The sequence below is a fragment of the Capsicum annuum genome, chromosome 11, assembly GCF_002878395.1.
Source record: "Capsicum annuum cultivar UCD-10X-F1 chromosome 11, UCD10Xv1.1, whole genome shotgun sequence".
Lineage (NCBI taxonomy): Eukaryota > Viridiplantae > Streptophyta > Magnoliopsida > Solanales > Solanaceae > Capsicum > Capsicum annuum.
This window is the reverse complement of record NC_061121.1, coordinates 16,573,971-16,598,609: the sequence shown is the minus strand read 5'-3', so window position 1 is coordinate 16,598,609 and position 24,639 is coordinate 16,573,971. Positions and strand designations below refer to the sequence as shown.

The window sequence follows — 24,639 nt, the reverse complement described above, 5'->3', positions numbered from 1 at the left end:
AAAAGTAAAATATAAAACAATTCTTCTATAATAAAATTTAAACATAAAATTTAAATTAATCAGGATTTTAAAGGTATGTTTTGCGTATGAAATTTTCTTTTACTTTTCTTGAATTTAACTCTTGAAAATACGTTTATTCATAAAGAAAAAAAATTTAAAAAAATTATTTTTCATAATCTTCACTCCAAATTATCTATAAAGATACAAAAATAATTTTAATTTATTTTATGGTCAAACATATCTTCAATTTTTAAATATTATTTTTCACCTCGAAGATAAAGCTATTTATTTTTGTTTTCAAAATGAAATACAATCAAATGCCTACAAAAATGAATACTTATCAAATACTGATAGAAAAATAAAAAAATAAGCTATGTACATTTATGTTTTCAACTATCAACTTGTATCTTCTTATATAAAGACAAAAAGGAAAAAAATGTATATTATGTCATATTTATATTGAAAAAGAAAAAAGGAAAAAATATAAATAAACAAAAGTGTAAAGCCTCCATTTTCGTGCATCTGCAAGCGTGGACTTTCTAGTTTATACTCAAAGTTTGTTCAGATCCTATACACACTTTTCTGTTTGGTTTCTTCTTTCCAAATTCAACAATAATCTTCATCCATCAACCATCTTTCTCAATCCATCAACAATATATTATTTTTGTATCTGCAAGCGTACACTTGCTAGTTTGTACTCATCAAAAAGTTTGTTCAGATCCTATACACAACTTTTGATAGTTTAGATAAAAAAAAATAATGATGAATTGACTTTCAATTTATTGGTAATCATGGCGGAGAATGAAGGATTATCATCTTCATCAGCGACATCAAGAGGACAATTAGTACGTCCAACAATTACTTTACCACCAAGAAATTCAATGGACAGTTTATTTTCCGGTGGTATTAGCCCGGGTCCGATGACACTCGTATCCAGTTTCTTCTCCGATAATGATCCTGATTCTGAGTGTCGGTCTTTTTCTCAGCTTTTAGCCGGTGCAATGACATCTCCGGCGGGTATTTCCGGTGTTAGACCGGGTTTCTCGCCACCATCTACGGCGGCACCAGCGATGACTCCCACTTTTAGTGTACCGCCTGGATTAAATCCAACTAATTTGTTTGATGGGTTCTTTTCACCTGGACAGGTACTTAAGTTAACTTCATTTTTTGCTTTTTCTGATTTCGGGAGTTTAGTGCACGGAATGTTTTTTTTTTTAGTATTATAGATTGAAACAATAGCACTTTTTTTTTTTTTTTTAATTTATGGTATCATATAGTTTCAAAAACACATTGAACACTAGATAATTCTTGCTAAAGCGTGAGTTGACTTGAACATCGGTATCATTAAAGAAATGATTTGGGGTTAGATTGGTTTTGAGAGGTATTTAGTTACCAAGATGGAGCAGAACTTAATGATTTTTACCCAAATTAGTGCTAACTGGTGAATCTTTATGTATATACTAATGCTAACTTTGTTGTTTTAGCATTAGTGGCTGATTTTAATAATTTGTTAGCATAGCAACAGTGAAAGTGAGGATGACACAATTGGTGTTTTGCCTTTTTTTTTTTTTTCGGAAAAATCTACTGTAATTGGCGATGATTTTGAAGGCACTGTAGTGGAATACTGGATCTGGGAAGAGGAATTATTTCCTAGAAGCTTTGAACTTTACTGCGAAAAGTGCATTTCATTTATATTTGAAGTATGCCTTTTGTTTAACCATTAGCGTTAATGGTTGATTTTAATAGTCTGTTAGCATAGCAACAGTGATAGTGAGGATGATTTGATGGTGTTTGCTTTGTTTTTTGAAAGAATCTACTGTAAGTGATGATGATTTTGAAGGCAATGTAGTGGAATACTGGATTTGGGGAATGAATTATTTGCTAAAAGCTTTAAACTTTACTGCCAAAAGTGCAGTTCCTCTATATCTGAAATGCGCCTTTTGTTGTTCCTTGACTATGACATTTGATTCACAGGAGAAACATTATAGTAACCAAGTGATGGTCTTCGTTATCAGTTCATCTAACCGAAGCATACCCTTGTCCGACCTTTTCTTTTTAATTTTATTTTATCACGTCCTTTAATCCTTTGAGTTACATGCTCAACCCATCTCGGCTGGATCTGTTCCCGAGTAGATCCTAAAAAAGGGGATTGGACCATGCATGATGGATTAATGCTGACTGAGGCACTTCTACTTGGCTATATTTGCCCATACGCAGGGACAAGTTCATGTCTTTGTATGTACAGATCCTTCTTGAGCTCCTCTATGACTGCTTAGCAAATAGAACTTTATTGAGTCTTATAGTTGAAATTATGGTACTTCTTGTAGGAAGCTTAAAAACAATAAGAGCTTCTTGGGCTCTTACTAGCCTTATATGATTCATTAAGTTGTCGACTTGAATACCGTCTAAAGATGGCTGGAGATGTCCATAGAGACAAATATGTGAAAGTTGACTAGATCCATACCATTTTTGCTCTCAGCTAATTGACTCGCAGGAATTCACGTGAAAAAACCATTTTTTGATCCCATCTAGTGCCAGTTGTATTACGCTGGGAGTAGTTGGAAGAATGGAATTGTTGGCTTCACATGGACTCATACAGAGAAAGAAAACAGAAACTACATGATGTAATGTCTTGCTGATGTGTTGTTTTTATTTATGTTTGTTTGTTAGGGAAAATACAGGCATTTGGGTTTTAAATGCAAATGCATGAATAAGGTGGATTTTTCTGTGGATGTGGGTCCTCGCCATCTGAATCAATTTTGAACTAATAATATCTCTATCCGGCGTTGTTATTATTACATAGTTATCTGCACCCATCTAGTAAGTAGAGATATGAAGTGAGGGTACATCTTTGTCGTGAACCTTCTATTATCCTTCTTTCAAAGATAAAGAAAATAATCTCAACATTGTATTCGTCTAGAAGGAAAACCTCGGTCATGAATATAAAAGAAAAGGGGGCAAGTAAGATTTTGATTCTTCAAACAAGAAGGTTTTGTTTGTTGTAACATTATCGAGTTTCAGTAATTAACAACGCTCTCCAACTAAAGATCCTTGATGATGGTAAATGTTTTGTATTTGGCATTGTGCTGTTAATTTTCTGGAAGAAAGTTACACGGGAAGAAAATTTCTATTTCCAATAGTTCAGAAGGAGGGGATTTTGACATTCACAATCATTCTTGTTGTTGCAATTTGAAAGCTTGTGACCATGTCAAAGACAATTTAGGGTGCTACAGCTTTTACGGTCTTGTCTAGTGAGAATTGTACTTGGGGTGTTGGGATTCTACTTCTTCATTTATTCTATTACATGTTGCTTGGTTGAGAGGTTTGCAAATCCTTTCAACGTATGCCATTTAAACAGATATAAATTAAGATTATCCTGCACTTATCACTTCTCTGATATTTATAATTCTGATGTCTGTGGTAAGGTTTAGTAGTGTGTTTTAATGGAATTGTCTTTCAATGGAGAACTTCATCATGCTAATTAACAATTACTGAAGCTTGCCATTGTGCTTCTTCTCCGAGTAATAATGTCAATATGTTTGATACCTTAAGGAATAGCCCATGGAGGTTTGAGATAACATAGGATGTTGCGACTCTTAATCTTCTCAGAAGAATTGGTACTTGATTACTTGACTAACTGGGAAGAACATGTTTTCTCACATGGATTACATTTACAGTACTTGTTTTCCTCTGCTATGCATTATCAACCGAACTATGAGCAAAACGTCTGTCAATTAGTTTCTGCTACTTGTAAAATGATATTGTTATTAGTTTAATTTGAATTTGCTTCTTCAAAGTTAGTTATGTATCTTCATCTGTCAGGGCCCTTTTGGAATGTCTCATCAGCAAGTGCTTGCTCAACTTACAGCTCAGGCATCCCAGCCTCAGTCGCAAATGCACATTCAGCCTGATTACTCATCTTCTTCAGCAGCAACTGCACTGTCAATGTCACCATTCCAATCCTTAACATCAAATACAGCAGCAAACCAACAGATACCTCCTGCATTGGATCCTAACACAATAAAAGAGTCTTCTGATGTTTCCCTGTCCGACCAGAGGTCTGAACCTGCTTCCTTTGTTGTTGATAAACCTGCTGATGATGGCTACAACTGGCGGAAGTATGGGCAGAAGCAGGTCAAGGGAAGCGAATATCCTCGTAGCTATTACAAGTGCACGCAGCCAAATTGTCCAGTCAAGAAGAAGGTTGAGCGCTCCCTAGATGGACAGGTGACTGAGATTATATATAAGGGCCAACACAACCATCAGCCACCTCAAGCTAGTAAGCGTTCAAAAGAAAGTGGAAATCCAAATGGAAACTATAATCTTCAGGGGACCTATGAGCCCAAGGAGGGCGAACCTTCTTATTCCTTAAGAATGAAGGATCAAGAATCTAGCCTAGCAAATGACCAAATCTCCGGCTCAAGTGACAGTGAGGAAGTAGGTAATGCAGAGACCAGAGTGGATGGGAGGGACATTGACGAACGAGAATCAAAGCGGAGGTGCTTCACTTCCCCTTGGCACTATTTTATAGTAATTTCTTTTGCTTCCGTGTCTATTTTTACAACAATCCTTCTCTTACATATCTGTAATTTGCAGGGCGGTAGAAGTACAAACTTCTGAGGCCGTTTGTTCTCACCGGACTGTTGCAGAACCTAGGATCATTGTTCAAACAACCAGTGAAGTTGATCTGTTGGACGATGGTTATAGATGGCGTAAGTATGGCCAGAAGGTTGTTAAAGGAAACCCTTATCCAAGGTAAAATGTCCATCTTATTTTACTTCCTTATCGACAATGAACAACTCGGTGATATGAAATCACCTATCCATTTGATATTCCGCTTGTTTTAAGAGTGAGTTTGACGAATACCATGATAACGAGAAACTGAAATTAGTTGTTCGATGTCTGCTCGTTCTCCCCTCTTCAATTCCCAATGATCTCCATGACGGCGACCCATCATTTGTTCAATTTGATGTGATTTGATACTTCGTTAATTCTTTTATATTTATGCTTCCACTGATACCTAACCGATAATGAACCTGAATGGCTTTTTAGGTCCAATTCCATCACTTCTGTTGACCGGTGAACCTTAAATATAAATCTCAGTCTGAGCGTTTGTGTTTACATTCACCTCCCTTTCTATGTTGCCATATTTTTAGCAATAATCTTGCTAACTTTTGACTTCCATTGCATTTAACCACCATTGTCAGATATCTTGGCGGCTGTTATGACCTTCCTTTTTGCAGCATTTATTTAGAACTCTATTTTTCAAATGAAGTGCTGCAGTATCATTTGGCCTCTGTATGCCTGTATCAAATAAGCTAATCAATGTCTAGACAACTAAATAAGTGCATAGCCAGCTGCTTGTTAATCGTTATTTTGTTTGCCATGATTTTTACATGCTCAGAATGCTTTGACATGCTCTCTATAGTATTTTGCCACGTCTTCTTCACTCTTTTTTTTTTGAGTCGAGGGTCTATCGGAAACAACATCTCTACCTCCCAAGGTAGGGCTAAGGTCTACACTCTACACTCTATTGTTGATTTTTACACGGCTTGTTATCTTCTGCAGAAGCTATTACAAATGTACCAGCCAGGGATGTAACGTAAGAAAGCATGTCGAAAGGGCTGCAAGTGACCCTAAAGCAGTCATAACAACTTATGAAGGAAAACATAATCATGATGTGCCTGCAGCCAGGAATAGTAGCCACAATACAGCCAACAATTCCACGTCACAATTGAGGCCACACAACCCTGTATTCGATAAACCAACTGCAATGCGAAGATCAGACTTTCCAAGCAATGAACAACAACCTATAGCACTTCTACGTTTCAAAGAAGAACAAATTACATGATCAATCGAAGCTTCGTTCCAGCATGGTAATCAGCACGGACAGCCAGTAAGAGGACTGCTGTAACTTATTACTGAATCTTTCTAGTTCTCGCGTTTGCAATGTCGATGATGGTGCAGAAGTTCAGTTGACACGAAATAATAGTCAGTAAGGAGTGGTTTGAATATAAAATTGTTTGTAAATGTTCTCAAAAAGGGCGTAGAGTTGTTAGCTATATGGTTTTTCTATATGCATTTTTTTTCTGTAAATGCTTCTACATTCCTACATGTTTTGCCTATGTATTTTGTTATATCTTTTTATAGTTAGGCGTTTCATCTGAATTTGAATGATGCTACATTAAGTTTTTGGACAATCTTTCTGTTATGAATTTATGATTCTTGAGATTTTATTTGTTGGGGTTGAATTTGCTTTAGTCTAAAGGGTTTGGTAACATATGATGTGTTTTTAGTTTTCTATAAGTTAGATATATAGCCTCTCTTCACCTCCGAGGTGGAGGTTCGGGTACCGTGCACTCTATCCTTTCTAGACGGTGAGACATCACTTTACGAGAATATACCGGTTATGTTACTGTAGTTGTTGTAGTATTTTTAACTAGCTGTCTCTAAATGGTAGTTTGGGCTTGATGACATCTTTGAAGTAGACCCACTGAGTTATTAATTGGAAAAATGTAGTTGTTGTAGTATTTTTAACTAGCTGTCTCTAAATGGTATTTTGGGCTTGATGACATCTTTGAAGTAGACCCACTGAGTTATTAATTGGAAAAATAACATAAATATGCATCTTAACTTAACATATTTACACAAATTTCTATTCTTACAAAGTAATAACAAAAATTTTAACTAATTATATGTCTTCGTTGGATGTATCGGGGAGCTAATTATGTATTTCGATAGATTTGGAATCGAAAAAAATGTATCTGGAGCTAATTATGTATCTTTATAAGGAAAAATATATCTTCGTTGGATGCAATATGTATCTCAACAGACCTAAAATTGAAAAAATTGTATCGGAAGTTAATTATGTATCTTTACAAATTGTTGGATGTATCAGGAGCTAATTATGTATCTCGACAGATTCAAAGTTGGGATTTTCAATAATTACGTAAAATGTCAGAATTTTCTGTAATTAAGCTAAAAACTATTGGAATTTATGTTGTTTGCCTCACTTAATTTGGGTAAATGTTACTATTTTATTGCGTTGGAGTTTTCATATGATGAATTTGAAATTACGGACAGCAACATTTTTCAAAGCTAGAGCTAAAAAATGGTCAGTGGATGCTATTAATCTAAATTTTACAGGTATTTTATTTGGAGATAACTATTTAACTTATACTCGATTTAAAGAAATTTTACATGTCTGTTCACTTCGAAACAATTTCAGACATGCAATGTCTAAAATTAAATATATGGCAGTAGCTTAGGCTGAAATGATTGAACTTTAGCTATATGTGTATAAACTACAAGCAAAATCATTTGAAATTCAGGCAAAAATAACTAAGCTTCTACCTTATGTGCCTGAAGTTTAAGTAAATATATGTCTAATCTCCACTATATGAAACTTCAAATACCACATATTTAAAGTTATTTTTACCATAAGAAATTAAAATTTATTTCAAAGCAAGTAAACATGTAAATGTTTACTCAATACGAATACGAGTGATTCCAAAATCAGTACGTGCGCATTTCGGCCGTTAATTAAGGACCACCAAGAGGACTTTTTTAAAAGTTGATGTGGCCTATTATACCATGGAAAAAAAAATTCAACTTTCACTTTTTTGTCATACTATATTTCATTGAAAAAGTTGTTTACTTTTTTGACATTATGTGTCACTCTTAATACAAATAAAAATTGGTTTAATCGTTACATTTCAGAATTCATAGTCTCTTTTCTTGTGACAAAAATATATACAACTATTGGCCTAGCTCTCAATCATTTCAATTATTATTATTATCAAGAAGAGTTATAAGTTGAGGTATCTGGCCACAATTTACAAAATCAATTTTGTTCAATTGAACACAACACAATACTCTCTCTGGTAGCTCCTCTTGCTTCTGTGCCTGCATTATAATCCAAATATATCTCAAATCAAGAACAAAATCAAGGTAAAAAAAAAAAAAAAAAGATTATAGAATATGGTCAAAAACACACATGAACTAATAATTTATTTGGGAGTTTCGCACCCAACGATCAGTTTTTTCTTTTTCTACCTGAACTGTCACCTTCTATGTATCACAACACACCTAGTTGAGTAGATGGTGATAGTTCAGGTCCGAAAAGGGAACAACTGGCAGTTGGCTTAATCAGCTTTGAGGTGTGTTTCAATAAATAGATGGTGATAGCTCAAAGTAAGAAAAAGAAACAACTGATAGTTAGGGTGTGAAACTCGCGAAAAAAAAATGATAGTTCTGCGACAATTGACTCTTTTCTTTCTTTTGGCAGGGAAAGGGAGGACGTGGAGACGCCATGAAACAATGTAAACTAAGATCACACTGTTTCGTCAAGAATGTGCAATAAAAGCACTTCAAATTGTTGATTAATCGTTTGAGATGACTTAGAACCAATAGTTTGTTATCTAATGGATCTTTCCGTTCTCAAATAAGTTAAGAATTCAAAGTACGAAACTTATGATCTTTAATAGGAGGGCGCAAAAAATATTCAAACGTATGATAAGTATACCTGAATTGTCAATCCAAGATCAAGAATTCCATGTTTCAGTCTTTCTCTAAATGCTTCAAATCCTTTCCTGGAAATGTAACTGAATCGATGAACATCCAAGTCTATTTCGAAGTAATTGTCTCCCTGTACAAAAATCATCCATAAGATTCGTAAAACGTTTCAAATATATATTTTAGGTAATTAGTATAATAAGACGAGTCTATCGGAATAAACCTCTCTACCTCTATGGTAGGGATAAGGTCTGTATACACTCTACCCTCTCCAGACTCCACTTAGTGGGACTTCACTCGGTATATGTTGTTGTTGTTGTAATTAGTATTATGAGAATAGCCTATCGGAACCAGCCTCTCTACCTCTGAAGTAATGTAAGGTCTCGTACACTCTACCCTCTCTGAACCTCACTTTGTGGGACTACACTGGTATATGTTGTTGTAATTAATATTTATGAGAATTTTATCTGTAGTATAATATAGGTTCAATGTTCAACTTCTTTACGTAAAGCGACTTCTATTCTTAAATGAAGCTAGTATCAACTGAAATTTCAGTATATGCAAGACGTATTAGTGCACCTATGTTGCTCGACTACTTCAAAAATATAGCCCATTGCATGCCGGATCCTCTAAGAGTAGTGCATTTTTTTAAGGATCCGACGGGGATGCAGCATCCGAGCAACATAGTTATACACAAGTACTCTTCGAAAAATAATATAAGCAATGAAGGATTCGCCAAAAACTCAAAAGAGACTACACCTTCGCAATGAGATTATAAGCCACTATTCAAGAAATGATTTTAACAACAAACAGCTATGAGATCCATAGGAATACATGATTTATTGATTTTAGAATACGAAAGAAATACCTCGTAGAAAGCATGTTGAGGACGCGAAAGCACTGGTTTTTCATTATACGCGTGTAAGAGCTTTTTCTCCGCGGGATTTAAATGAAGGTCTTCAGGATTGGCTACACCAACCATAATTTTGAGTCTTTCTCTGAAAGGAACCGTTGATTCCTTCGCGAAACCCTTTACGGTTTCCACTTCATCCGTTACAAATTTCTGCCATATGAATGAGTAAGAAACGGGTCAATTCATGTAATCTAATTGACAGAAAGTAGTATTCAACAAAAGGGAAATGGGAAGAATGGGTTATTATTACCTTTATACTGTCTTGAAATTGTGAAGAAACCTCTTTTTCAAAATTTTCTGTTACTTTGAAATATAGTACAAGGCTCATTCCCTCCCCGTCATTGTCCCCGAGGAACATCGAAGTAGGGTAAAAAGGCAGCTGCGACAACAAAATCCGTAATGTTTACAAGTCACGCGCAAACACAAAGATAAAAACAGCTACTACCCTGAGTCATAGGCAAGTTGGGTCGGCTATATGAAACCTCATTATCTATGTCGCTCAATTTAAGCCTGTCTCGCCCAAATAACAAACTAACAATAAGAATAACAAGAACTAATGGTCAAAAAACACACATGAACTATCATTTTTTTCACGAGTTTCACACCTCAACTATTAGTTGTTCTGAGAAGCTCAACAACTGTGTATTACAAACACACCTCGAAGCTGATTAGGACAACTATCAGTAACTAGATGTATGTTAATACATAGATGACGATAGTTCAGGAGGAAAATGGAATAACCGGTGATAGTTCAGGTAGGAAAAGGGAACAACTGACAGTTGGAGTGTGAAACTCGTGAATAAGTGATGATTCAAGTATGTTTTTGACCATTATATCTTATAACAAGCCATTGACTCTCATCATAAATGGAGCCTTAGTGCATGTACTTAATCCCAACTAACAGAATAAATGTATCACACTGTCAAAAAAAGGTCCGAAATGCCAAGTCTTATTTATAAGGACCTGTATATTGACAATGAGCAGTGATGGAACTCTTTCATGTGGCTCTACAAAGGGAAGTTCAAGATGCCGTGCAATGTGAGATATCTTCCGCGGACAGACAAATAAATCAACACCAATAGGTACGTAAGGGCAACAATTCGTCGCAGGAGATTTCCTTTTATCCCTGCATTTGAGAAATATAGAAATCTTATAAGCTTGAACGCAGAGCAAAACAAGAAACTTTTGCAAATCTCACTGTACACAATGTAGATAAGCCGAATAAATAACGTAACCACAGTAACATGCCTGAAATAATTCACGCCACGAAGCTTAAATACGGAAGGTGATATGGGACTCCAACATCCTTGAGTCGATTTCACATCACTGGTATGTGGAACAAGAAATCCTGCTCTTGGACGATACAATAATCTCCTTGACGAACCTGTTTTTCTTATGAAGTCCTTTAGATTTTGACAGAAAAATAGGTACGCGATGGTGACAAATAAAAATAACCGGATGCATATTAAAGTTCAGTTCATAATAGAAGCACAAAGTTCATTGCAGAAACATTAGCATTAGTATTTGCGATGACACTTACAAAACTCAGTCGTCGTGTCTCCATCATGTAGTATCTTACTAACAGCAAGTGTTACAACGGATATCTTCCTTCGTTGAGATGTCAAACTTGGATCCTCCACAATGTTGCTCCGCTTAGTAATATTTCCATCCACCTGAATCAAGCATCGGCGAATCAACTTGGAAAATTTACCAAAGACATGAAGCAAAACATTTCATTTCTAGTGTCACTTACACATGATATACCAATGTTGTTGACAGTATCACTTAAGTGTAAAGCGCTTTCAGTTTGACTTTGATGATCTAATGCGCTACCAGCAGCAACGACTAGTGAAGGGCAAATTTCTGGAAGCAAAGTTACAAAGAAAATTCAAAAAATTTGCTTCTTTTGGTTAATTACTGTTGGAGTTCTGATTAGGATTTTTCGGTTACCTCCAAGAACACTAGTAAAGTCTTCATCTGAATCAGAATCGAGGACACTGCACGAATCAAACCATGCTTCCTCTTGGCTTAATCCTGTAAATTCGCGAAAATTAAACACTTCTAATACCATCTAAGATACTAAACTTTCCTCGGTATCCAACTCCTATAACCAAATCAAAGAGCTACTAAATTAAGGCCTATTAGAAGTATCCATACCGGTTACATCAACATGGTGATAGTCTTCGGAGTGATGAAATGCAGGACTTGACGTCCTGCTCTCGCAGTCTATGGTGACAAACTCACAAACATCAACATCCGTTACACAATCTCCCGCCACAGTAAGTTGCTCAATAGGTGCAACAGAAACAGAAGATGGTGCCTTTCTTCGAAACCTACGAGTCTTGGGAATGTACTTCGTTTTTAACTTTATCTTCCTAGACGAACTCGACACACATCCACCCATATCTCAAACACCAGAAAATACTCCTTTCCTCCTTTTGCATAAATCAACAAAAACTGCAAGATTATAACATTCAAATATGACCAAAACAAAACATGGTATTCTAGTATTTGATAAAAGGTGCAAAGTACCAATCATTCATTACCTCACATGCCAAAAAATGGTAAAATCAACTTCTCAAAGCAATTCCCTAAAGGAACAAAGGACTTAAATGACCACATTTGGAGGAGAGTGACCTTCATAGACAAAATAAGATTAGGTGAATCTTGAAAATGAAATATACACATAACCAATACATATATAAGACAACTAGTTAGATGTTGATTGTTTGGCAACTTGTGAAAGCAAAAGGATATTTTTTTTGCAATCAAAATATTGGTGTCTAATTTGACATGATCATTGGAAGATCAGATAAAGACTAACCTTCATTTTCCAACAGAAGGAAAACTATAGGAGTTTTTGATAACCCCAAATCAAGAAAATCAGGAAATATCTCAAGATTGAAAAAGAAAAGCAACAACAATATAATCCCACAAGTGGGGTCTAGGCAGGGTACGATGTACACAGACTTTACCACTACCTTTGTGGGGGTACAGAGGCTATTTCCTTACAAGATAAGACGACAGAAAAATAGCGAGATCAACAAAGCAATCGAAGTAACAAGTAAAAGTCCTCTATCAAACAAAATGTTACTACTATTAATTAATCAAGAACCCCTAAAAACCACAGATTCTTTTAAGTAAGCATTAAGTAGTTGTTGTAATGGCTGAAAAAGTCTCAATCAGACACCAGATTGATAGTATAAAATGACAACAATGACAAAAGACATTACCTAAACCATTTAAGAGATTAACACAATCAAATTTGTAAATTCATGGACAAATAAATATGATATCTTCAAACTAAGTGAAAATGCAACTTTCTTGAAAGGTCATAGTTTGGAAATAAAGCAATCATTTTTTGGCATGCAATGAATAAAACTGAGCTATAGGTCAACTAGAATTTTAAAAGTTGTCTTCATATAAGAACAAAATATATATAAGAAGAAATAAACAAGTTGGAAACTTGCGTAATCATAAAAACAATCAATATCAAAAGCAAATGAAAAGATGAACAACAAAAGGAAAAAAAAATGAAACCAAAATAGAAAAGTTTTCATTTAATAATGTAGATTGTTATATGTTGCTTCATTTACTTCATATCTTGGTATTTTGCTGTCATATTTTCATTCTCAAATCTTGCTTTGAAATCTTTTTTTATGAGTTGAGACTTGAGTTTCTATCCTATAATGGTGGGAAAACGTCTACGTACATTCTGTCCTCCCTGAACTCTACATGTCGGATTACACTAAATACATTGTTGTTGAATTTTTACTTTTTTTCGGTTTCTCATGCAACCTACTGGCTTTGAAGCTCGACTGATCAAAATTCGTGTTGCATAAAATTAATTTAAGGGAAAAGCACTTTCTAACTAAAAAAAAATCGTAGCTAGCACTCTAAATCGACAACTCCAATTAAGTACGGGATCCTATCAATCCCATCACAATCACTTGGTGTATATATTATTTTTACTTGTAAGTTGTAAAGAGAAGTCCACAAAAACAACAAAATGTAAACTCATAGGATTAAAGAAAATTAATTATCAAATTCTAAAAAGAAAATGATCAAGAGATAAATTAAGGGACTTACTCTTCCAATGTCCACTTGATAATTCCAAATTAAAGTTTCATTTATTTCTGTTTTCATTCATACTTCATATATATAGTTAGCTACTACCCCGTACCCCAAAAATCAGGTAAAAGGGTCCCACATAATACACATAAATGGAATACAACTGTTGAAAGTCTAATTATTTTATTGATTGTTTCCTTTGAAAGGGAAATTGAATTTTTTTAATGTTCTAATCTACTTGGGCTCTGTATACTTGATACACCCATTAAAAAAATATTAATTAGAGGTCTGTTTTATCAAATTAGCCTCATTAATTATATTTTGAAAATATAAATTTAAATAAATACACTTTATTTAGTTATTTAATGTCGAGGGTAGTATTGGAAGAACATAATAAAATCCTCTTGATTTCATTAAAGGAACAAGTAAATTGAAACAAATATTTTTAGGAAGAGGGTCAACCAAAACGAAACGGAGGAAGTAATTTGCCATAGTATCTAATTTCACAATTTGCATTCTAACTCATGATTATCTGTACATCTGGCATGTCAAAGTTATACAAACATCATCAATATTTGATCTGAGACGAAATTATAAATTGAAAATTTTAATATATATAAAAAATTATTTAAAATCTTATAATCTTAAATACATCAAATCGTTCTAATTAGAGCGTGTCATAGATAAAATAAAGATAGTAACTAACTCTTAAATATGAAAAGATGTTAATCTTTCTTCACTAATGAGAAAGAGAAAGTATTAACTATGTCAATATTGTATAATATTATTTCCTTTTCTCTTTTCATTTTGCATATTTTCTTTAGCATTTTCATACTTATAGCTAACAAACTACGACTTTAATTAAACCCGTTATTTTAAATATAAAGCTTGAATATATATGTAAAAATTGTAAAAACTTCAATGAATATTACATTTTGAAGTCACCAACTAAAATTATAATGCGTATAGCAGTGAAATCATAACTATTGAATCGATCAAGTTACTACGATAATAATATTTCCAGTGTAATCTCATTAAGTGGGATTTATCTTGGTGTGTATTGTGTACGCAAACCTAATCTCTACCTTACAAGTAGAGCGGTTATTTTCGATAGACACCACTTGATGAGATTACACTAATATGTTCTCGTTGGGGCGTCGCAGACCTAATCTCTACCGTATAGGTAGAGTGGTTGTTTTCGATAGACGTCACTTGATGAGATTACACTAGCATGTTGTCGTGGGGTGTACGCAGACCTAATCTCTACCATAGAGGTAGAGTGGTTGTTTTTGATAGACACCACTTGATGAGATTACACTAGTAAGTTGTCGTTGGGGTGTAGGCAGACCGATCTCTACCTTAGCGGTAGAGTGATTGTTTTCGATATACCCTCGATTTCAAAATAAAAAACAGTCTATATAAGAAGTATTAAATATATATATATATATAAAAAAAGGTGGGGGGTGGACGAAAATAGTCATTAGGCTGAAAAAAAAGACATAAAATGATCATGGAATTACAAAACCCCATTTTTCGCCATTTTAGTTCTGTTTGGTAACATTGAAAATATGTTAAACCTCCGCGCTGAAAGCAAATATTTGCATTGTGGCCGTCGCTCGTCGATTTCAATTTATTCAATTTATTAACTTCACCTAAAATTTTGTATCTTTATTGAATAGTTAAACCTTAATTTGTTAATTTTATCATATTTTTATTGATTAGTTAATTACTACTAATTTAACTAAAATTTCTATCTTAATTGAGTTGTTAAACCTTGATAGATGGTTAGAATTATGCAGGTATTAGTTGTCCGGATATTAGTTACGTGGGTGTTATATGTACTGTATCAATTTGGTATAGCTACTGTATATGCTTGCACAAATTTTCTCTGTGAAAGATGTATTTATGTGGTGTATATATTGTATCAACATGGTATAAAAGTGTATCAAATGGGTATAAAGACTGTATGCGACCGACGAACCAAATGGCTAAAAAAGGAAAATAAATTAGGCCGACTGACTCCAATTGTCCACATTTTAAAATTGTGGGTCATTTTTTTTTAAAATGGCCAGCCCATGTCTTTTCTCCTAAAAAAAAAACTGACATTACTAAAAACAATATATAATAAAAGAACAATACTATAACAATAACACTATTAAAATCAAATTATACAGAACAATAAATGGTAATAGAAATTAAATATGAATATAATCCTATCCAGTATCCTAATTCATGACCTCCATAATCTCCTATCTAATATCATGTCATCCATAAGTTGTACCAAATTAAAATTGTGAATTATAAAGAAACTAAAAGACATGGCTTGAGAGTTTGACTAGCCCTAAATATTTGGTTTCATTGATGATTGTGACTTTGACAAGTGTAAACAAACGCATCCTATGAAAATGAACGTTTGTTCTTTTAAGTTGTCAAAATATGCAACCAACTCTTTTGAAAAAACAAAATTTTAAAATCAAGATGCCATTTCAAGTTCATTTGAACTAATGCACAGCCCAAGACTATGTACTCTCTCTCCATCCACTTCTTATTTTTTGGTTTCGCACCGGGTAGGGTCCTATTCGGAAGGTAGCGGTTTTTATCAAATTTTTTTTCATATTCAGGGCTCTAACCTGAGACCTCTGGTTAATGGAGGAGCATCCCCATTCACTGCACCACATCCTTTGGTGGTCCATCCACTTCTTCTTATTTGGTAGTAGTATTAGTTACTTCGTACACACTTTTACTTCTCAATTGTCACGTTTCAATTTATGAGAATTAATTTGATTAATTTTTGAAGTTAAATTATATTAGATTAATTTAAAATTTAAAATTTAGATATTCAAAAACTACACAAAAATTACTTAACTTACAGTATTTCTCACATTAATTAATATATATAATTAAAATATATATCTTAAAATATTGATAAAAATCCGGATAATTTAACCTCGGGAGATATAATATGACTAATAAAATTAAAAGTGAATGGAAGGGGTAACAATTGCCAACTCATTTCCGAATGAATGCGATGACTTACTGATAATTTTTTTTAGAACTCAGGTGTCTAGGTCAAGTTTTGCGCACCTTAACTAAATTCACGTCATATTTGTTACACCTTCTACCAACAACAAATATCAGGAAACTTTGTTCATCGAGCTCATCCAATAATAATCTCCTAGAGATGACTTATAACAATTATGAGTAATATAATAAAATTATTATTTTATTTATTTTATCTTTAAGAGTATCAAGTTAAATATGGACGGAACACAAACTAATTTTTCGTCAAAGACAATTGATCAAAAGTCAACTAATAACTGACCATTTAATTAACTATTTTGTTATCACAATGTTTAATCATTTTAGAGTAGTGAGATTTGGTACAAAATCATATTTAATTTGGGGAACATTGAATCAAAGTAATTAGGACTTCATATTCTTTTTTTTTTTTTAATATAGAAAATGCAACATGATTATTTGCAACTTTGTAAGACATGCAAGACCATTAATATGGATTATGTTAAAAGAGAATTGTGCTTACCATGATAATATTCAAAAGCTTATTAAGTAGTAGTGCACTTGTTAAGATGCTACTTGATATCTTAAAGGTGGATTTAATTAATTCTCATAAAAAGATCCCCTTACCTCCACCTAAAGAATTTTGTCTCAAAAAAATATAGAGACTTTTATGTCTAGTTTTTTTTCTAAAAATAATGGCATATTTTATATTTAGAAATAATTAAATCTTAAATTCCTTATTTTATGGTTAATGAGATAATCTATAGTCAAGGAAAGAAAATAGAAATTAGGTACAATAATCTTTGTTACTAAATCTCCTTAATGCTAATCATCATAAAGAGTTGGAAGCAAATAGAGAAAAAGACGGGTAAAACTCACATAAAAATCGAGGCAGAGACATTCATGAAAAGCGAAAACCCCTACTTAAGTGCTTTAAAGTAAATATGATAGTGATATATTTTTATTATTTGACGATAAAAGTTGTTCCTCTTTGATTAAAATGTAAAAATGTCTATGATTTACTTTAAACCACTTATTAATAGCTTAAAAATTAAAATTACATATACCTAAAAAAGCAAAACTTCACTCATCAAACACTCTAATGAAACTATTAGTAGTAGATTCTTTTTCTTCAACAAAAAAAAGGTCTCACAAGTTTGTTGCAAATATTTCACTAAATGACTTACTTTTTCCAATTAAGAACTATATTAATAGTAGATTTTTTTTCTTCAACCAAAAAAAAGTCACAAGTTTGTTGCAAATATTACACTAAATGACTTACTTTTTCCACTGATCCCTATCATATTTGTAATCTAATCTATTTCTTGTGTGCACGACATGCATGGTGTAAAGTGCAAACCCCACAAACCAATAAAATGATTGCTTTATTTGGTAAAGATACCATTGAAACTTTAAAAAAATAAAAATTGCAAGAATTTGGAATTGCTTCTAACCTTTGTTGATTAAAATGCAATTAATATTCTTTAAGTAGGTGGTATTTAGGCAAAAACAACTTTTGAAACTAATGATTAGGAGGCCTATAAGCTTTGTGACAAACACAATATCTTTTATGATTTTCGTGCTAGAGCCCCTGTCTTTTGTTGTTTTGTGACAGAAGGGTCCCAAGTTTAGTCAAATTGTTTTTTTTTTCTCAACTCAAACCTACCAAATTAGGAAGAAATTGTTTGTTTTATTTCAAGAAATTGTACTATTTTGAAGAATTAGGTGAAGGAAATTCAAACTTTATCAAATTCATTCAAACAAGTCATTGCAACAACAACATAAATAATAATATTGTTTCTAACAATAGCGCAATTATATGTAAGTAAATATTTTAGATTTCATGATATAGTTTAAGGTATCGGGATTCTGATGTATTGGTTGGCATTTCTCAACATCCTTAAATAAAATCGATCGAGTTCTTATTCCAAAAATGATTAGGCCTATCTTGCCAAATCTGGATTAGACGAGCCAATAAGTTTTTGAATATTAAACAAGGAAGAGGGATTCTCTTAGGTAGAACTTATTATGAATAATAGATATGCTTTACCATCATAAAATATTAATAATATTTGGGAATCAAACAACCAAAATATATATATATATATATATATATATATATATATATATATGTATGTATGTATATATATACAATTTGGTGAAGGCATTGTTCTATTGAAGAGACAAAACTTAGGGCCCCAAACTTGCATTAGGTTAGTGATTTCATTTTTCTTTTCATATTTTAATTCACAAGAACTCAAATAATGAGTCACTTTGAAAACATAAAATAAGTTTTTTTTTTTTTTTTTTGTCTTCATGGTTCTCTTAATTTTAATGAAAATTTTCTCATGTATGGCACAAGAACCCTACCCTCAAATCACAAGTACTTGTACAAATTAAAAAATAAAAAAACATAGAACTTTAGATATTTCAAAAATGAAAATTATTTTAGTCAATCACTACCAAACTCTTAGACCAAATGCATTCACTCAATGTTCTTTTTTGTTTTTACGTGAGTTATTGCTAATTAAGCGGCTTGAATAATTTAGTTGAAGTGTCACTTCAAAGTTCAAAGCCAATTGTTTATAGCAAATCTTGAAGTTAGGAATTTTAGTGGAGATTTATTTATTTTAAGAACTTTAGTGGAGAGGATTTACAATTTTGCTTCTTCTTTTTTATTTATTGAAAATTATGATGTTCGAACTAACTTATGTATCTTAACTAATTCTTTGAGCTATTTGCTATCTTTCACCACAATTAATATAAGTATTGAATAATTATGTCTATCAAAGTTAATTTGAACAATATATATATATATATATATATATATGTGTGTGTGTGTGCGCGCGCGCGTGCACACTTCTTTTTTTGCACTTCTGTTACAATTATGGTGTCCGAACCTCTTACGCACTTCAGCTAATTCTACGACCTACCTACTATCTCGTACCATTGTACAGAAGTATCGAGTAACTCTATTTATCAAAATTTAAACAATAAAAAAAATCATCTAATATTTTTATCCTTGATCAAGTTTTAAAACCTGAACTTGAAATCTTATGATTCTCAATTTAAAAAAAAAAAAAAAAAAATTCTTTTGAACTTGAAATCTTATTATTCTCATTAAAAAAATATTTTTTTTCTTTAAGTAAGACAAAGAATATGTTGGTGCACAGCTAGATTATTACCCTACTATACCAGAAATATTCTTCTCCCTAATCCCTAATTTGAATTCTTATATAGGGAAAATTGAATCTAGAAGGTTATATTAATCCAATTAATCTTAAACATTGAATAATATTTGTTTAGTTGTTGCATTTATTGAAAGCACTAATGATAGAAATATTAGCCTTGTGAACTACTGGTGCACTCGTGGTCACTTTCACAAGTAATATAGGAGTAGTTAGGAATGTGTATTATTCAAACTCATCAATATAAAAAAGTTTATTCACGTTTGATATTTATATTATATTTGTTTATCGAACTCAATCTCATTTAGAAAATTTAATCTTTATTTTTCAACAACTGAATAGAAAATGATTTAAGAATACAAAATGACTTTCGAAATGCGATTATGTTCAATAACCTAGAGGGAAATTCAGAAAGAACTTACGAAAATTTAAATTTTCATTTTTGACGAATTGAAAGATTCTGAAGATGATTTGAAATACTCATTTATCAGTGAATAAAATCTTCTTTTAACTTTTAAATTATCAAAACAAGAACTTTAAGTGAGAATTGAAGTCTCAAATGCAATCGAAAAAGAGGACGGAATAGGCAATGCTAAGAAAAGAGAGTGAGTTATGTATGCATAATCTGAATATTGATGGTTCGATTTGAGTTGATTTTCTTCCAAAAAGAAATCAAACTCATTAAGACAGATTTTCAAATGTTGAAATTAAATCAAATCAATTTAGGTGATTTCATCATAAAATATATGACGCTATTATTCTAAATACATAGTAAGTTGGCTATATTCCAACATAACACTACCAAATCAAGAGTACATTTTAAGAAAAAAAAAAATTGCAAACGAATTTCTTTTTTCGGAGGGGGTGTGGGGTGGGGAGAATAAAAGATTAAAGATTTAGTTATGATATGTCAAAATATCTGAACGATTATTAAAATAAACAATGGTGATAACTAAAAGTAAAGGTAAAAAGTTGAATTACTATTAAAAAAATATCTACGTTACAAACTAGGAGTGCAAAAAGATTAAATAAATATGCGTGCATGCAAAGTTATAATTTTCAAATAAATATTTAATTATATAGTCAAGCTGGTTTACTTTTTTTTTTTTTTTTCTTAAAATCAAAATCGAATCAAATTATATCGATTTTTAAGTTTAAAATCTAAAGTCAAACTAAACCAAAAAAAAAAAAAAAAAACGTATCTATCTTTTTCTTCGATCTGGTTGGATTTTTCGAGTTTCCATAAACACCCTGATCTAGAGAAAGCAAAAATTCTATGAGATCTTTACGCAAATAGCCGGCGGGATAAGCTATTTACTTTTTCTTGTACGGATAGTGGATACATAGACCACACACTAATTATAATTGGTAATACACGTCTGATACATGAATTATACATATATTATACATCTACCAACTATTTTAATTAATGCGATTGAGTGGGCGGTTATTCGTGTTTTCTTCAAATTCCTATTTACATATTCTATTAAAAATTGCACAAACCCACAACTTATGTTTTATTTATTATAAAAAAAACTCCCTAAACATATTACATAAATCTACTTTTTAAGTTTCTCTCTCTTAAAGTATATATACATAGAAAACCCTGTTTTACTCTCATGGTTGTTCCCCTTAAAAATAGGCTAGAATCAAGGACCAGTTACCATGTTGAAATTAACCTTGTTTGAGTTCAACTGTTATTCAATGGTATTCAATTTTAACTTAATTTTCTTTTATCATTGTCAATTTTTAAGATCTGAGGTTAGTAATTTTCTTTAATTAATCGAATTTTTGAAGATTTTCGAATGAACAAATTATTGCATGCTTTGATTAAGTAATTTTTGAGTTTCTACTTTACCAAATATAGTTTGGATTTTTGTATTCTCCTTTTTTTCTTTTCAAAATCAGCTATTTCAAGTACTAAATTAACAACATCGTACTTAGTAAACGGATGATTCTCCTTCATTTAGTTTAGGATTAACTCAATTAGAGCATACTAAACCAACGAATTCGATAGTTGGGTTCGTTTTTGGAGTATTTGATGAGGAACCTAACTTTGTTGAAAACAGATATAAACTTTGTAACGATCCCATAAAGATAAGCTTAACAAAGTTGTTGTTCTAAAGTCGATAAAGTCGAAAAAATAAATTGGTGAATCGTCAAGAAAATAAAAAAAAAAATACTGCACAACCACGTTTACCAAAAGTATTTCTGACTTTTCAATGTAAAGTTATGTTAGAATCTTCCTGCGCAAATACAAAACAATTCTTTATATATATTCGGCATATACGGATTTGATGATGCTTTTGATAGAAATACAATGATATATGCATTTCATCTATATATGTGATTGCTGGGTTTATATATTAGTAAGTGTTATACACATACATTATTCATTAGATGTTGTTCTATATGGTAGACATATACATAATTCTAGTTTGTCTGTCAGGAATTTTATAGTTAGTGCACATCCACATACAAGCAATAACTATGCATGTGCTAGACATATGCATAAGTATTGCTATGTATTTATTCACTTATGAATTCTTTAGTTGGTTAATGTACATCAACATAAAAGCAATAACTATGTATGTGCTAGACATATACATAAGTACTGTTAAGTACTTGACCTGTTTTGAAATTTATGGTTTCTGTACAACATAGCAGTTTTGAATTGACAATATTCTCTAATTTTATGATTTTGTTTTTCATTCAATACAGGATCTGAAATACAGAATACCTAAGCGAAGGAATTGATGTGCGTTCAGGTGATTTTGAAGTTGAATACCATCGTATACGATATGTGTCACTGCTTCAAAATTACGATCTTCGAAAGGCAAATAAATGTTATGTTGGTGACAATGACGACCCTCCAAGATCAAGGACAAAATTTGTCCTTCCACCTCGTGAATCAGGAATAGTTGGCATTGAATAGTCTTGAAGATGTTTATGGTGAAGATTGTTTCTTTTCTGTGAATTTTTGTTGGGTTGGATTAGTAAACTAATGTATGGATTTTGTATGTACAAAGTTTTTAAAATACAATGAATTATGTTTTTGAGATGTACTGACTGTTTTTGCATGTGTTATATTTTTGTTTATATCACTGCATTATATTGGTTTACTGATTCTAAATTTCAGTGTATATTCAGTCTTATACATAGGCGTATCATCTTTGTATGTGGATGTATAACACATAGTCGTATATTACGTCTTATATTCCATTGTTCTACCCATGTATTTATATTTATTATTTGTCTTGTATATTTGACAGCTGCGTTAATAATATTTATTACTAATGAATATTTCATTGTTCTACCAGTGTATTTATATTTACGTCTTATATTTCATTGTTCTACTTTGCAACAAACTGATATATATTTATTACTAATTACCATCCTCCAACTCAAATTGTTCAACAAATCAAAACATAAAAGTAGAAAATGTTATTTGAGTTATTAATCATCAAGAGTATTGAAAAACTACAAGTTAGTTCTCCTTTGGATAAAAGTTACATGAACATTCATTGTGCCCCTCATGTCTGCACTGTCCACAATAATTTATACTTTATGAAAGTGTTTTGTTTGATTTTTTCTTTCTCCCTTTCTCCGATCTTCCTGGCAGCCTTTTATAAATCGGAGACAAAGCTTCTTCCTTATCTACACTGTTAGAAACATTTCAATGTCTTCACCAAAGTGCTCAGCTTGTAGTAATCTAAGCAGTACAACCCAAAACTTTTACATGCTTAGACTTCAAAACAACAATAGCGTGAAGACAAGATATCTGATTTATTTGAAACCTTTCACAGTTGTACGAGCTACTTTCGAGGTCGACGATGTACCTTCTTCTAGATTCATAAACTGAGTATATGTAGGTTGACGAAGCCTTCACCTGAACAACAAAAAAAATATCAAAAAGATTAATATTTTATTAACATAATACTACATCTAAATGCATATAAACAATTCATATAATTTTATGAAGACATATAGACATATACAAAGCAGATCGTACATGTATTTGAGACTGTTCGTAAAACAAATTTACTCCATTTAAATTCCTCAATTACTTTCAATTCATACAAAAACATATAAAATCGTTATATATACAACATAACCGTATCTACCCAGGAAATTACAAACTTATAAAATGCCCAATCTCATGGCAAAAAAAATATATATTCACGTGTTCATCGTCAAAACAATCTTCGCAAAATAAAAATTAACAACAAAATGACATCGACACAACATCAAACAGACAATTCGATAATGTATAAATCTGCATATATAGTTAACAAATATGAAAGAATTTGACATTTAGTGGATCTCCATTAACAAGAGTACGTCAAAAGAATACCAATACTCATCTTCTTGAATTCCAATTAATTTCTTTTTCTTCAAAAGATCAAAAATCAGTGCTCAAATTATTTTTGATTTATGTTTTTCGTTTGATTTGACTTTTATGTATTTGTTATTTTCAAAATTTGAATTTTAGTAGTTATTACATAATTTAAGGTATGTTGTAATTCACTTATTACATTAGTTGCGTTAATTACGTCCTTAAATTAAGGGGATCCGTTATTTCCATGTTTAAAGACAATAACAAATTCGCATATACAAATGTTCCTATGTATATGTCTGTTGTCCTATGTATATGAATTGGAGAGAGAGTAGAATAATTAAAAAGGTGGAATAGAGTGTAAATAATTCTAAAAGGTTGATATTTATGTTATTTATTAATAAGTAAAGAGGACTTTCATCTTCTTTTTCTCCAACCCGACTTTCAGCCCAACTAGTTAGGCTTAACGGGCTTAAAGAAAAGAGGAAGCCCATTGGGCTAACAAGAATGTCCAGGTCCACAAAAATGAACAATTCCCTCTTATTGTTTTGAGGAGTGAGGACTATATAATTTCATTTATATTGTCTGTTTTTCATAAT

At 32.0% G+C, this 24,639-nt stretch overlaps 2 protein-coding genes and 1 long non-coding RNA gene across 6 annotated transcripts; 1 reads left to right on the top strand and 2 right to left on the bottom strand.

Annotated features, from left to right (window-relative positions):
- Positions 1-517: 517 nt before the first annotated feature.
- LOC107847967 (probable WRKY transcription factor 4) lies at positions 518-6,231 on the top strand. Its single transcript, NM_001324653.1, is given in 4 exon segments — positions 518-1,145; positions 3,823-4,499; positions 4,597-4,755; positions 5,569-6,231. Coding segments are annotated over 4 exon segments (1,473 nt in total). The 5' UTR covers positions 518-791; the 3' UTR covers positions 5,852-6,231.
- Positions 6,232-7,504: 1,273 nt separating this feature from the next.
- On the bottom strand, positions 7,505-13,551 carry LOC107848532. 4 transcript variants are annotated; one of them, XM_016693321.2, is made up of 12 exons: positions 13,517-13,551; positions 11,974-12,064; positions 11,585-11,884; positions 11,378-11,461; positions 11,181-11,290; positions 10,968-11,100; positions 10,676-10,811; positions 10,391-10,553; positions 9,678-9,806; positions 9,383-9,577; positions 8,525-8,647; positions 7,505-7,905 (listed from the first exon to the last, which is right to left on the bottom strand). In XM_016693321.2, the coding sequence occupies exons 3-12, from the start codon at positions 11,829-11,831 to the stop codon at positions 7,783-7,785; spliced, it is 1,443 nt and encodes a 480-aa protein (XP_016548807.1). In that variant the 5' UTR covers positions 11,832-11,884; positions 11,974-12,064; positions 13,517-13,551; the 3' UTR covers positions 7,505-7,782. The 4 variants fall into 4 exon arrangements, with proteins under 4 accessions (XP_016548807.1, XP_016548809.1, XP_016548810.1 ...); XM_016693323.2 differs by lacking the exon at positions 13,517-13,551 and adding an exon at positions 12,661-12,814; XM_016693324.2 differs by lacking the exon at positions 11,974-12,064 and having other exon boundaries at positions 13,517-13,535.
- A 9,577-nt stretch (positions 13,552-23,128) lies between these two features.
- Positions 23,129-24,192, bottom strand: LOC124888650. The gene is made up of 2 exons (XR_007047205.1): positions 24,059-24,192; positions 23,129-23,593 (listed from the first exon to the last, which is right to left on the bottom strand). It is a non-coding gene; the product is annotated as an uncharacterized LOC124888650 (long non-coding RNA).
- Between the last annotated feature and the right edge of the window lie 447 nt (positions 24,193-24,639).